General features: G+C 37.9%; 1 protein-coding gene across 1 annotated transcript in view; it reads left to right on the top strand.

The window, feature by feature from the left end:
* The first annotated feature begins 3,603 nt into the window (after positions 1-3,603).
* Positions 3,604-13,837, top strand: part of EIF3A (eukaryotic translation initiation factor 3, subunit A) — a 30,645-nt gene continuing 20,411 nt past the window's right edge. The window contains 9 exon segments of the mRNA XM_009874732.1: positions 3,604-3,741; positions 3,943-4,079; positions 6,462-6,625; positions 7,982-8,181; positions 9,175-9,383; positions 10,407-10,578; positions 11,293-11,397; positions 12,149-12,247; positions 12,940-13,056. Coding sequence (XP_009873034.1) covers positions 3,604-3,741; positions 3,943-4,079; positions 6,462-6,625; positions 7,982-8,181; positions 9,175-9,383; positions 10,407-10,578; positions 11,293-11,397; positions 12,149-12,247; positions 12,940-13,056 — 1,341 coding nt within the window.

Below are 13,837 nucleotides of genomic sequence, written 5' to 3'. Positions count from 1 at the left end.
GTGAGGTGTCCGGCCTAGCCCTGGCGCCAGCTCCGGGGTGATTTCCAAACAGGTCTGATCCCGGGCACAGTTTTTCCATGTGGATCTCCTGTTTAGTAGTCCCATCCTTCATGTGCCTCTGGGGAGAATGCAAATGATTGAACTCCGTAAGTGCTGCACAGGCTGATGCATAAGTTTGTTCTGGAATAAAAGCCAAAGAGAACTGTGCTGTAGCTGTTTCTCCCTAACTGCCACATATAAAGCTGGACTGGTTATATTTATCAGCTATATCCTTTTTTTTATAGCATCCTATTTTAGGCGCGTAGCAAGACCAGTTAGACCCTTCACTGTCACAGGGCTGATTGCAGGATGACACTTAAAGGCATCCAGAAATTACAGATGATGTATGGGGTCTTGAAACGGTAGCTACCGAGGGTGCGTAGTCTAGGTGCTACACATTATTAATTGATATTTTAACAGGAACACGTTACGTAAAGTACTGCACGTCCTCCAGATTTCTAATCTTAAAATTCATTGTGAAAATCATCCACTTAAAAATAAAAAGACAATATTAGCTTCAATCATCTTCCAAAGATGAAGTTATATTTTAGCAGTCCTTTTAGTGGAAAAAATGCACATACTGTAGTATATAAGCTTTAAATTAAATTTCACTATTCTTGGGTAGATTAAGCTGTACTTACTCGGTGAGCAAGTCACATTGCTGGAATATTGACCTTAAACTGTTTAAATCTGACTTTTAGTGTAGCTTTCTTGGTATTAAAGAGCTTTAAATTCACATCTCTTGCACTGCTGCAAGTCTGCTAAATTTTGATGGAGTTGAACAGAAGGATTGGCACTGGAGGGTGTTCTCTAGACAAATGCAGTCTTGAATCTTGGTAGACTGGAAAACATGACAAGCAATGTCAAATCTGGTAGATTGCAGGGGCTCAATCTCACCATGGCCAAGTGTAAAAAGATGAAAAATCATACTGTTTGTGTTGCAGGGAGCAGTTTCATGTTAAACTGACATTTCAAATTGGAACGTTCAGTGCAGTTTCTAGAGTTTCAGTATTTGTGTTTTATATGTGAGTCAAGTGAGCGTTCAGGAGTGCTTTATGCTTCAGATTCTCATTGACCTCAACATTCATAGAAAATGTTTTAAAAGTAAGAAGAGCTTGAACGATTGTACTTACGAACATGTGTAAGAAAGGCTCTTTTCCCTTAAAAATGATAAAGGTAGGTCAAAGCCAACCCTTGGCTGTTAGTGTCTGGCATTGCTTTGTAGTCAAGGATGCAGTGCAACTTTTGGGAACGTTTTATTGTTGCAGATACTGAGTTTGTTCTCTGTTAGAGATATTGACTGACTCATCACATCTTTGTCACCTTTTGTTATGCTGTGTATTTTCTTAGGTTGAAAAATTAGCTTAATTTGGGATTTTGAGTTAGCGGTAGATGAGTTGTCAACATGTATCAGCTAGTTCTTGTCCACTCAGCTTCACTTGCTGTTTTTGGGTACCTTCTAGCATTTTAAGTGGCGTAACAGTAAAAAATAGAAAAAAAAAAATATTTCTGACAGCTGTTTAGGGACTAAAGCTTTACATTTTGTCTGTGACAAACATTTGTTTCCATAACTTACAGTTTCTACTGCAAGGCATGGTGATGTGTGCTGTATTTCACTCTACAATTTTGCTTTGTGCATGCTTTTACTGTGGTGTCTGTTAAATCAGCCTTAATTATTTACCTTACTTGTAAGAACTTGCTTGACTGGAGTTAATTAAAAGTTTCACAACAATATGAATTAATTTTGTGCTTTGTCCAGTTGGCATCTTGGCTTGTATCAGAAATAGTGTGGCCAGCAGAACCAGGGAAGCGATTTTACCCCTATGCTTGGCACTGGTGAGGCTGCATCTCAAGTACTTTGTTCAGTTTTGGGCCCCTCAAGAAGGATGTTGGGTCTAGAGCACCAGTATTATGAGAAACAGCTGGGAGGACTGGGGTTGTTCAGCCTGGAGAAAAGAAGGCTGAGGGAAGACCTTTTTGCACTACAACTGCCTGAAAGGAGATTATGTGTGAAGTTGGAGTTGGCCTGTTCAACCAAGTAAAAAGTGGTAGGACAAGATGAAGTGTCCTCGAGTTGCACCAAGGCAAGTTTAGGTTGAATATTAGGAAGGATTTCTTTACTGAAAAGGTTAAGGGACATTGGAACCCAGGGCAGTGGTGGAGTCCTCTTCCCTGGAGGTATCTAAGAGTCGGGTAGACATAAGATGTGGTTCAGTTGAGGACTTGACAGCGTTAGGTTAATGGTTGAACTAGGTGACCTTAAAGGTCTTTTCCAATCTCTGCAATTCTGTGATTATCACCTACTGAGAGTTGCAGTTGGAGTGGCCTGTCATTGTTGCAAGATTGAACTTGCCTTTCAGGTCTATTTTCATAAATAAAAAAATGTAAAGCTGAGCAGTACTTGTCTCAAAAGCAGCACTGAGATAGAATAATTGAGTAAATTATGGAATGGAGGATAGTTTTATTAAAATTCCCTTGGTGAGTAAAAAAATACTGCTAAATCCTGTTACTTTAACCTTAATTATATATAAATGTAACTGTTTTTTCTAGAAGGAACTTGCTCATCTCATGTAAGCTTATTATTTACAGAAACTAAGCCCTGAATACATGTCGTTATCATCCTTAAATCAAAACTGCACTGCTGCTTTCAAAATACGTCTTTTAGCCATGGTTAACTTCAGTTCTAAGGTTTCAAAACTTAGCAGCTATGTCTGATGTCTCAGGACCTTGAGCAGGCCCCCACTGCCTCCCACTTTACTCTTTTCTGCGCTCCTTTGTCTTACTTTTCTGCAGTTAAGAGGAGGTTTGGTGCAGGGCCTGTGTGTGTGCTGATAGCTGCCAGTGGCGCTTCTCTCTTTGGTCCTGGGTGGTGTGTTGGACTTTGTGCTGAGCAGAACGTGGTTTATCACAGATGGGAGTTGCTGTGGTGCTGAGAAACCCTGTCAGTAACAGCAGCTGCTTAGGGAATGAATAAACTGGGCACTGGTTTCAGCAGTAACTTTGAAAAACTTCTGACCCTTCACTTGGACTGGAGCAGTTTTTAGTGTAACTGTTCTATAAACCGAATCTCCAGACTGAGTTTTAAAAAAAAATCCAGATGTCTTTTCTGAGTGAAGTTTCTTTCTTGCCTTGAGGAAGTCAGATTCTCTGGTAGGTGCTGTACTACAGGTCTCATGGTATATATTTGTTGTCTTTCTTGATGAACTAGCTTTAAAACTGGAAATGTATGTTTTATTAATATGTATGAAGTGCCCGGTCGTACCTTGATGGATGAAGAGACATCTCTGCTGTCCTGAAATTTTCCTGTTAATGGAGAGGTATAAGTTTGTTTGCCAGTTATGTCATTGATAGACTGCCACCGCAGTTGCATCTGCCAACATTTTTGATGTGGCCAGCTGAATCAAACTGTCAATAAACTTTGCCTAGGGTTGATTAAATTGTAAAAGTTTTCAGTTTTAAAACATGAATCTTCTGGTTTGCGAGTCTTTTGCTAATTTGATTTCACTTTCAGAATTCCTTGAGGTCGGCAAAAAGCAGCCTGCCCTTGATGTTCTCTATGATGTTATGAAAAGTAAAAAACACCGAACATGGCAGAAAATCCACGAGCCAATTATGCTGAAGTACCTGGAACTCTGTGTGGATCTCCGCAAGAGTCACCTGGCAAAAGAAGGGCTGTACCAGTACAAGAATATTTGTCAGCAGGTATGGCTTCTGATTTATTTTATTTTTTTAAGTGTAGCCAGCATAGTATATCTCAGCTGATATGATCTAAACCTAAATGCTTAGTCTTGAATTAGAATTAATTTGCCTTTTAGATGTTCCTGGGTTTGTAGCATTTTTGCTTTAAATATTTGCTGCCTATTGTGGGTGGAAACATCTTCCTATTTTCTGCCTTTGATGTAGGTGAACATCAAATCTTTGGAGGATGTTGTTCGAGCCTATTTAAAATTAGCTGAAGAAAAAACAGAAGCAGCTAAGGAAGAATCCCAGCAGATGGTATTGGACATAGAAGACTTAGATAACATTCAAACTCCAGAAAGGTAGGCGGCCTGTCTTTAAAATGTAGCAATTCACAGCAAAGTATCCTTATTTTCATGAAATGTTAGCAATTTAGAGAACTGAGATATAAAGATAGTGGATTTAACATGGAGCACTAATGGTGTTCTAGAGGTTCTAAAGGTAGGGGGGAAAAAAAAGGAATTTTGCATTGAAAGAAACGAGTAAAGAATAGTAAATAACTAGTAAAGAATAGAAAACATCCAGTAGGAAGATACAGTAGGAGTGATTCTGGGAGTTGGGTCATGACTTTGTAGGGTCTACTCAGATCTGCATATCTAGTGGTATCATAGATTGTATTATTTTAAGCTGCTCATTGTCAGTTGGTGTACAGGTGATATTAATTGCATTAGACGAATTTAATTCCTGTATGTGATAGCCTCCAGTCTCTCTGAACACATTGTGGCTGTACAAACAAAAGGAAATGTTATTTTATATTTGCCTGGATAACTGATGACGTAATAGAGGAAAGGGCACAAAAAGTAAATTCAGAGTGTTATAATTAATTGGATGGGTAATGAGAACGTAGGAGTGGGAAAAAAGGGTCAGTAAATATATCTGCTTTAGAATGTGTATAGACACAACCTGTTAAGTAGTGCGAGGTTGGGATGTGACCACTCTCCAGCTCCGTGAGAACTCACTGTTCTGTTATTGTGTTTTATGTGAGAACTTCCGAATCTGCTTCAGGCAAAGTGAGGTTAGCTCTGATTGCCTGTTTGTGTTCTTCACATGAATATGTTGGTTTAGGGAATGCTCATGTTAACTCCAATAGCTACATATGTGGTGACATCTGTGGAAGAAAGGTGACAAGGTGGGAGTGAAGAAATGTTTTAAATAATTCCAGCTGAGTTTGGAAGAGGCCATCTGCCCATATCCTTTAAAAAAAAAAAATCAAAAACTGTAGGTAATAAATTAAAATTTCCTTAAGTTAAAGCAAAGTAAAACTTGCCGAAGATGTACAGAAAAAAAATAACAAAAGGATCTTCACCTGTAAGTGGAGAATTCTAGTAAAAATGGTGGTAAAATTCTGAGGAGGTGGGTTGAGATTAGCTCTCCTAGGTGTGGTGCAAAGATGAAAGCAACACTTTACTACTAGAGCTCTGCAGATACTCATCTGGGCAGACAGTGTGTTTTCTCATCATCTGTCTGTAGGACTGAGTAGTGGGTCTGAACAGTTGCTGAGATGTTACCTTGGTCATAATGGCATTCAGGTCTTTAGTGTGAGTTTTGAAGGAAGGAAGGAGTACATGGGGTTAAAAATAAGACAAAATTCATCACAGGCCTTCTTGAAGGGTAGATGACATCTGATTATGTTAGAATCTTATTTGGTGAGGTAATTTTTTAGATTCAAGAAATGCCAGAGATCTAACCCCGGGAAAAGTAGAGCTGTTGCTACCGTAGGAGGGATGTTTGCAGTTGAGCTGGGAGGGGACTAAGACATTGCCCAGTGAGAAACTGATGACATGTAATGGTGAAAGGAGATACAAAGCGAAGAGCGTAGTGGGAATTATTTTGATTAAAATGTTGGCACAGAAACTAAAAAAGTCAAAGTTGTATCTAACAATGATAGAAGATTTGAATAAATTATCAAAGAAGAGAGTGTTTTGTCTTGTGTAGGTGACTATAAGGAGCAGAGTTAGAGAATTTAAATAATTAATACACAGACCTGGAGTAGAAGGCTGTGGATTTACATGTTCACAGCAAGGCTCTCTGGTAGAAGTGTGGAACTCACTGGTTTCAAAAAATGAAAAGATTACAAGTTCTTCAGTAGTTGTTGCAGGATGGTAGTGCCATTCGTGTTATTTCCAGTGCCTGAATACAGAGGAATCCCACTAAGAGACATTGAAGATTGACTGACTGCTCTTTTCCTTGGTCTCCTTTATGTAACCAAGGACTGGAAAATGTGTCTTTTCAGTCACGCTCCTTTATCTTAGCAGCCACAGGTTCTTTCTGGTCCTGTTTTCTAGGCTTCTCATACTTTTTTTGCCAGATTTACTGCTTGATCTGTTGGCGAAAGCACTGGTGAAACGTCATCTTGAAAATTTTACGTAGTACTAGCGCTCAAGGAAGTAAATTAGAACTGGAAGCAGTGTAGTAGAAGAGAGTTACAAGAGTTGAGGGTTTATATTAGAAGCATAGTTCAAAAAGGATTTTAAAAAATAAGTTATGTACATCCTTTGAAGGAAAAAGGAGAAGTCTGGCAGACTTTGATTTCATGAAAATAAGCATTGTATTATTCAACAGCAATTATCTGTTTAGATTTATCCAATTTCGTTTTAGATTTTGATAAGAAAAATTAGTGAGAATTTTGGGGAATAAGCCACTTTTTCTTTCTTTTTTTTTTCCTTTCCTTGCCCTGACTATAGCGTTCTTTTGAGTGCTGTAAGTGGAGAAGACACTCAAGATCGTACTGACCGACTGCTTTTGACACCCTGGGTTAAATTTCTATGGGAGTCCTACAGACAATGTTTAGATCTTCTCCGAAATAATTCTCGAGTAGAACGCCTGTACCATGACATTGCACAGCAAGGTAAGTCAAAAAGATGGGAACCGAAAGTATAATGAAATCTAGGACTTCTGTATTACATCCTGTAAAACTAGAAAATTAAAGTTTTTTTCTATTTGGATATTGCTTCAGAGTTGGAAGTACGTTAACCTCTTAAGCATATATATGTGCACACATGCAATTCTTAAATTACAGAGATTCCTTAAAATTATTGGGGTTTCTGGACACTGACTGATCTTGCGGCAATTATTTCTTCCTGGACACACTGAAAATAAGAGAATTACTGGTTCTGTGTTTTTATTTTTTCTAATTTGCTGATCAAGTTGTGTTTTCACTTTGTTATTCAGAATGGCAAATGTGTCTTCCATTAACATATTCTATACCAGCTAAATTCAAAACTAGTGTACACAAAGGGGCACTGTAAAATGATGATGCACTGTCAATTTTGACATAGGTGTAACTTTGCAAAATACTATGCAAAAGGTAATAGCAAAAAGTCTAGTCTGGTTCTTTCTGGCATTATTCTTCAAAAATTCTGCAATTCATTTAGAAGAGTAAATACTCATATGTTAATCTTTTCTTAGGGTGAGAGATGAGTGGAAGAATGTTTTCCTTTGTACATATAACTGAGGGCTCTGTATTTTTCCAAAAAAAGTCTGTTAGATTTTTAATTCTAGATGCAAATTGTGCAAGTACAGTTGGGAAGGTATCTGTCAGATGCGTTCTAGGTGCTTCAGTGTAAGTCTTTGTGCTACAGCATCAAGACTTCCTTTTGTGCCTGTGTCTAGCAGAGATACTTCAGAATTTCCAGAGTGACAGTGGCAAAGCAAAAACCGATTTTTGAAAGGTACTATGAAATCAAAGACTTTCTTTTTTCTGTGTCTTTTCCAGTCTCTTGAAAGCTTCATTTAACTTTACCATATTAATAGAATCATAGAACTGTTTTGGTTAGAAAAGCCCTTTAAGATCATTTAGATGACTCAAGAACTTTTTTCCACATTTTACAGGGTCAAAACCGGAATTCATCCCATTCATAGAATTTTATTTGCACTTAGTTCAAAACAAAAGCTAGAAGCACTACTTAAATTAGATTTTTTTTTTTTTTAAATTAGAATTCTTTAAAAAGACTCAAAAGTATTCCCTTTGCTCCATAAGCTTAATTATGAGAAGCATCTTCATTTTTTGAGGTCAAGATATAAGTGCTCTGTATTGTCACTTATTCATTATGCGTGGCAGTTGGATTGCCTCTCGTTTGATAAGTCTTTGGACTGTAAATGAAGATTCTTTAAACGTACTGATTTACATATCTGAATCCCATTTAGAACTACCACGAAGCCACCATTAGTGAGCATCCTTAATTTCTGTTACTTGCTTTTGCAGCTTTTAAGTTCTGCCTGCAGTACACGCGTAAAGCCGAGTTCCGTAAGCTCTGTGATAACCTGCGAATGCACTTGGGGCAGATCCAGCGTCATCATAACCAAAGCACAGCGATCAACCTCAACAATCCCGACAGTCAGTCCATGCACTTGGAGACCAGGCTGGTGCAACTCGACAGTGCTATTAGCATGGAGCTGTGGCAGGTACGCAGTGGGGCTCCTCTAGTCACACTGCTGTCTGCAGCCTGTTCCAGAATCTGTTCCACAGAGATGGTGTTTCGTGGTATATACTCCAGGGGAAGGATAGGTTAATAGCTAAAGAAGAAAGTTGCCGTATCTAGAATGTGGTGCTTTGCATATATTGAATACTTTGTCTGATGTTCCTGCATAGCATTTCAAACTGGTGGCAGTAAATGGTGAAGTAGCTGAAGTCACATTGACAACTCAAATTGATGATGACACCTTCACCTCTGCCACCTCCCGTTCTCACCAGCTAGGTCACTGGGGAGCGGGCGGTGAACGCTAAAGCCTGCTGTTCGACTCAGGCCCCGGCGTTGCTGCTTGGATGGCATTGGAGTCCAGCTAGTGAAGACACTACCAAAGCAAATTTTTCAAGAGGGGCTTTGCTTTTCTGACCTTCCTAATGTCAAATTCCTTAAAAAGCCAATGCTGTCATTTTTGATTTTGTGAATCTGGAGAATGTTCTCTGTTGCATTGTTTCATTTTTAGGTACCTACGTGTAAAGCATTTCCAAGATTATATGTATTTTTAGGGAAGCTATACTCATTTTTGACTACCAGATATTTTTATGAAAACGGTAAAACCAGTAAATCATAGAATTGGTATAAGAGTAAAATAGTAGAATTCTTGTTATTCTTCTTTTCCCCTCTTGCTTTGTAGCTTGAAAATCTGAAAGAAACCAGTTTGCAAAAAAAATATGTGAAATACTCACATACTAATTTGGTTAAGTATCAGATTCTAAGCGGATAGTTAATGGATTTGCAGTATGTCCAAATAATTTCTTTAATGGGGAACAAGTGTTTCATTTCATGTAACTGGCAAAAATGAAGATCATAGCTTTCGGTGGCATTAAGTATATTATAATCTTAAAACCTTTAGTGAATGTATGTTTTTCCCTTTTTTGGGGCTTGCCAAAAACTTCCTAAAGTAGTGTGTTTGGTTGGTTGGTTTTTTTAGGAAGCTTTCAAAGCAGTGGAGGATATTCATGGCTTATTTGCGCTCTCGAAGAAACCACCAAAACCACAACTGATGGCAAATTACTATCACAAAGTTTCAACTGTCTTCTGGAAATCAGGAAATGCTCTTTTTCATGCATCCACTCTTCACAGACTTTATCACTTATCAAGAGAAATGCGAAAGAATCTCACACAAGAGGAGATGCAGAGGTGGGAAAGATATTTAGTGTGATCTTAAATTCAGTTTTTAATTTAAGCCTTTAGGTTCAAAAATAAATTAAATTGTACCCCAAAAGAGGCAAGTGGCATATATGGTGATGAGTGACTCTGCTTAAAGTGGCCAATACTAATTGCCTGAAAAGAAACCTAGAGCAAGAAGGATATTTCACAAAGCCACAGTGTAAATAATGGAAACATCAAGATTATCTTATTTAAGCTTCCTTGTCTGTTACTGACTGAGAAGCTAAGCAAGTTACCAAGTGTCCGTATTTTGCTTCCTTTTCCTCTTCTGAGTGGTGGTATTTACTTCACGAGATTTAATTTATAAGTATTATCGACTTTTCCTTAATATATACAAGTCCTTATAGTCAAATGGCCTTGAAATTTTTTTTGTAATCAATATGGTACTGGCAGGGCTTTTGGAGCTTGCAGAGTTGTTCACTGCATTAACCTCTGAAATTTGTGTACAGGAATTCAGAGAATCAGAATCTGGTGAGAATAAATGCTCTGTCACAATTCTTACATTCCTGTTCATCTGGGTACTAAGGTCAGAATTTAAATATGGGATGTCGTTTGTATTGTTATGTCAAAAATTCTATTTGGCTCACACAGTAAATTTTAAAAATCAGTGCAATCAAAATGATTGGTATGGATTTGCAGCTCAATAAGTTTGAAAAGGTGCTGCTTTCTGCTGTTTTCATTATTTTATAGCATTTTTCTGTTTGCAGAGATGACTTAAATTTCTTAGCATTTCTTTCTGTGTGTATATACATCTTTATACACTTGTGTGTAAGTAATGAAAAGATGTTACCAAAATCTTTCCCCTCATTACTGAAGAACACTGCATTCTCTGCTCTTATTTTGCAGTTGGCATATTTTCTGTAACTCCTATTTTTACACACTTTTACATCACGAATTGCCAGTCATTCTTACCCTTGACTTGTCACATACGTGAAAAGGTATTAATTAGTGTTCTCTTGCAGTTCATCTTTTGCGGTTATGCTTCATCAACAGGATGTCTACTCGAGTCCTTCTGGCCACTCTGTCAATCCCGATAACTCCTGAGAGAACAGATATCGCTCGTCTTCTGGATATGGATGGCATCATTGTGGAGAAACAGCGACGTCTGGCAACCCTGTTGGGTCTTCAGGCCCCACCTACGCGTGGCAGTCTCATTAATGATATGGTAGGTAGCGGTATTCAGATAAGAAGCTTTTAAACACTGAGTGTTCATTTTTCAGTTTGAAATGTCTTTTGGATAAGCACAGGGCAGGCAGCAAACGGTGGACCGTAAGGACCTGAGTGATTATGAAAACTTCCTTGTGTTTAATTTGGAGGGAAGGTGGATGTATCTGTCCTCAGAGCTTCCCAGATATTCATAAACAAGAAGGCATTCAGTCACAGACGGGTATTTTCTGAATTTCTTGCAGTCATTTGCATGTATGCCTAAAACTTGCATTCAAGGTTTGTTCTACACACTTTGCATTAATTCTTCTTCTGATAGCTCTCTGGTTTGTCTTAAACCCACAATTTAAAACCTCAGAAGTTTTGTCACGAATGGAGTTGTGTCATTTCAACTTGGATATGGGCATACATCTGTGTAGTAGAACTTGTGTCTTAGAAATGGCTAACGAGGCTGATAATTTAAATATTTATGTTTGTTTTTCTGTCTACTCTTCCATTTTAAATACGGTTAAGTGGTACAGCATACAGTTATTGTCACTGCAACTAAGAATGCTGCAGTAAAAAACAAGTAGTCTCCTGTATTCAAAGCTACAGGTTGTGCCTGTACTTCTTGAATATGAACTTCTAATTTCTTGACTATAAAATTCTTAAAAGCATAACTGTTTGTTAATATTGCATTTTTTCTGAAATATTTGGATTTTCTCGTTGACTGTAGGTAAGGTTCAACGTAGTGCAATATGTTGTTCCAGAAGTGAAAGAACTTTACAATTGGCTTGAGGTAGACTTTCACCCGCTCAAGTTATGTAGCCGTGTCAGCAAGGTAAGTTTTGTAGCGCTGTGCATATAGTAATTTGCCTTGACTAACAGTCTGTTATTTGAACATTGATTTGTGGTAGAAACCAACTCTCTGTGTTGCCAGAATTTTTAGTAGTTGGGTTTATTTGGTCAAATTGCATTACAATGATACGTATGTAATGTCATCTATGCATAGTACACCAGACTATTGAAATAGGTTCATTCAGGTGTCTAGGGTGCTGTTTAGGGCAGAGTTTTGGGTACATATCGGAAGGTCTTGTTGGTGGAGATGATACTGAGTTAAATTTTGTTTAAAGATACAGGAATAAGAAAACTGTGTTGTGTGCACACGTGCGTGAGTTGTGTAGGAAGTGGAAAAATGTACCAATGACTGGTTTTACTCTTAAAATGTAGAAGATTGGGAGGTAAGATGATGTGAGAGCCTGTTAATTAGGTTAATGAAGCACACAATATTCTTTTTCTTTGATAGTGGGAACAAAGATATTTGAGATGCTAAAAAGAACTTGAAGGTAAATTAGCAGTGTGGTAAATGTTGCCAGTACTGTCAGTCGCCTTCGTACAAAAAATACAAGCTATCCCTTCTAAAAGTGTTCTGATCAAAAGATGTGCTTCGGTAAAACAGTGTAGTATCTGCACAGAAGTGCTGTTGTCTCATGAACTATAAACCAGAAGTATTTAAGAACCATACTTCAGACTTTAATGTTGACGTTTGTAAGGGTTGGTGCAGATAGAGTAACTTGTTAGAATTTTGATAGGTTCTGAACTGGGTGAAAGACCAAGCTGAAAAGGAGCCTGAACTGCAGCTGTATGTTCCTCACCTGCAGAACAATACCATTCTCCGCCTCCTGCAGCAGGTATGAATAAAGAAAAGGTTTGTTCATAAATATACCTAAGTTAGAAAATGCTTTGGAAGAATGTTAAGTAGGAAGCTTACATGCTGAAGTAATTTTTTTTTTCCATCACATACAAAAAGTTATAATTTTGAAATATTTTATTCCAATATATTGCCTGGGTCTTCAGGTTTGTACATCATTTTGGTAGAGCTATAGTAGCTGTACTTAACAGTAGCTGCATAATCTCTTGCCTAGATTTTCCTCATTATAGTTCTGTGATGTCTTATTTAAGGTAATTCATTGTTTTATAAAACTTTTTTTGCAGTAAGGTTTGGGTGGGATGTTTTGGTTGTTTTTTTGTGTTGAAGTGGTTTATAAAATGCACATTTCATTGACCTGCTTTCGTTACAAGTGACGAGCAGCGTTATTTCTGATGTGCTAAAGAAATAGTTGAAGGCTAATTAGCAGCGTAGCTGTATGTAGTTACTGCTGCCAGTCTCCTTCATACAAAGAAGCCTTTCAGGAATGGCTTTTAATATTAGGTGAAGTTTGCATACAGTATGGAAATAAAATCCTGAAAGAGTATTTTCAGTTGCAGCAATACGCATACATTAATTTGTTGACTATTTAGTAAGTTAGCTTTGTAGCCCATGCAACAACTTTGATCTCTTTTTTAATGAGGAAAAATATCGAATATTTCTGTTGACATACAGGTGGCCCAGATTTATCAAAGCATTGAATTTTCTCGTCTGTCTACCCTGGTTCCTTTTGTTGATGCTTTCCAGCTGGAGCGTTGTATCGTTGATGCAGCAAGACATTGTGACTTACAGGTAAGTGCTGTAAAAAGACTTCAGTGGGTGGTGGTTGGATTCATGTGTGTGGATGTAAACTAACTGGCTGACATTGTACACAAGGAAGAGGATTCTGGGAGAAGGAGCTAAGCCAGAGTAGAAGATGCATGTGACAATATAGCAAGAACTGATGACTATTTGCGCTCTGGTGTGTGGTTTTGATTTAGGTCAACAACCACTAATGTAAGTCTGGTAGAAGTAAAAATTGAAAAAAGTTGCTGAAACTGTGAGCCACTATTGTTTAGTCCAGCATATCCTGAAACAAGTCTAACGAATAGGGAGGTGAATTTCTGAATATGCTGAATTAGTTATGCAAGACTGAAGAGCTAACAGTCAGCGGTGCTGGTTTTTGTCTAACCAAGTGACTGAAGTAAAACACCGATGTCGGAAATGTGCACCGGTGTCTGAGGTGTTTCAGCTGCTGTTGAAGGATGGGTTGTTCGCAAAATTGTCAGTATGGAAAGAACGACAGCCTGTAATGAAATGTTTAAGCTAGTCATGAGATACAAGTAGTTTTTAGTTGAGGTTGCTTGATAATTTCCCAGTTAGGTTTTTAGATAAAGCTGAGTTAATTCATTTAGGTTAACACATGACTGTACCTTATATTGTAGATGTGTTGAAATCGTCTCCATTAAGGTTAGGATTCTTGTTTTGTGTATTACTAGTGTGGAGGAAGAGGCAAAAGTGATTTCTCTTGCAGTGCTTTGTTTCATAGAATCATTGAAAGTTTAGCCTCATCCAGTGGATTTTTGGGTTTGGT

This window comes from Apaloderma vittatum, unplaced genomic scaffold (genome assembly GCF_000703405.1).
Source record: "Apaloderma vittatum isolate BGI_N311 unplaced genomic scaffold, ASM70340v1 scaffold11708, whole genome shotgun sequence".
NCBI classification, from domain to species: Eukaryota; Metazoa; Chordata; class Aves; order Trogoniformes; family Trogonidae; genus Apaloderma; species Apaloderma vittatum.
This window is presented reverse-complemented; position numbering and strand designations above follow the sequence as displayed.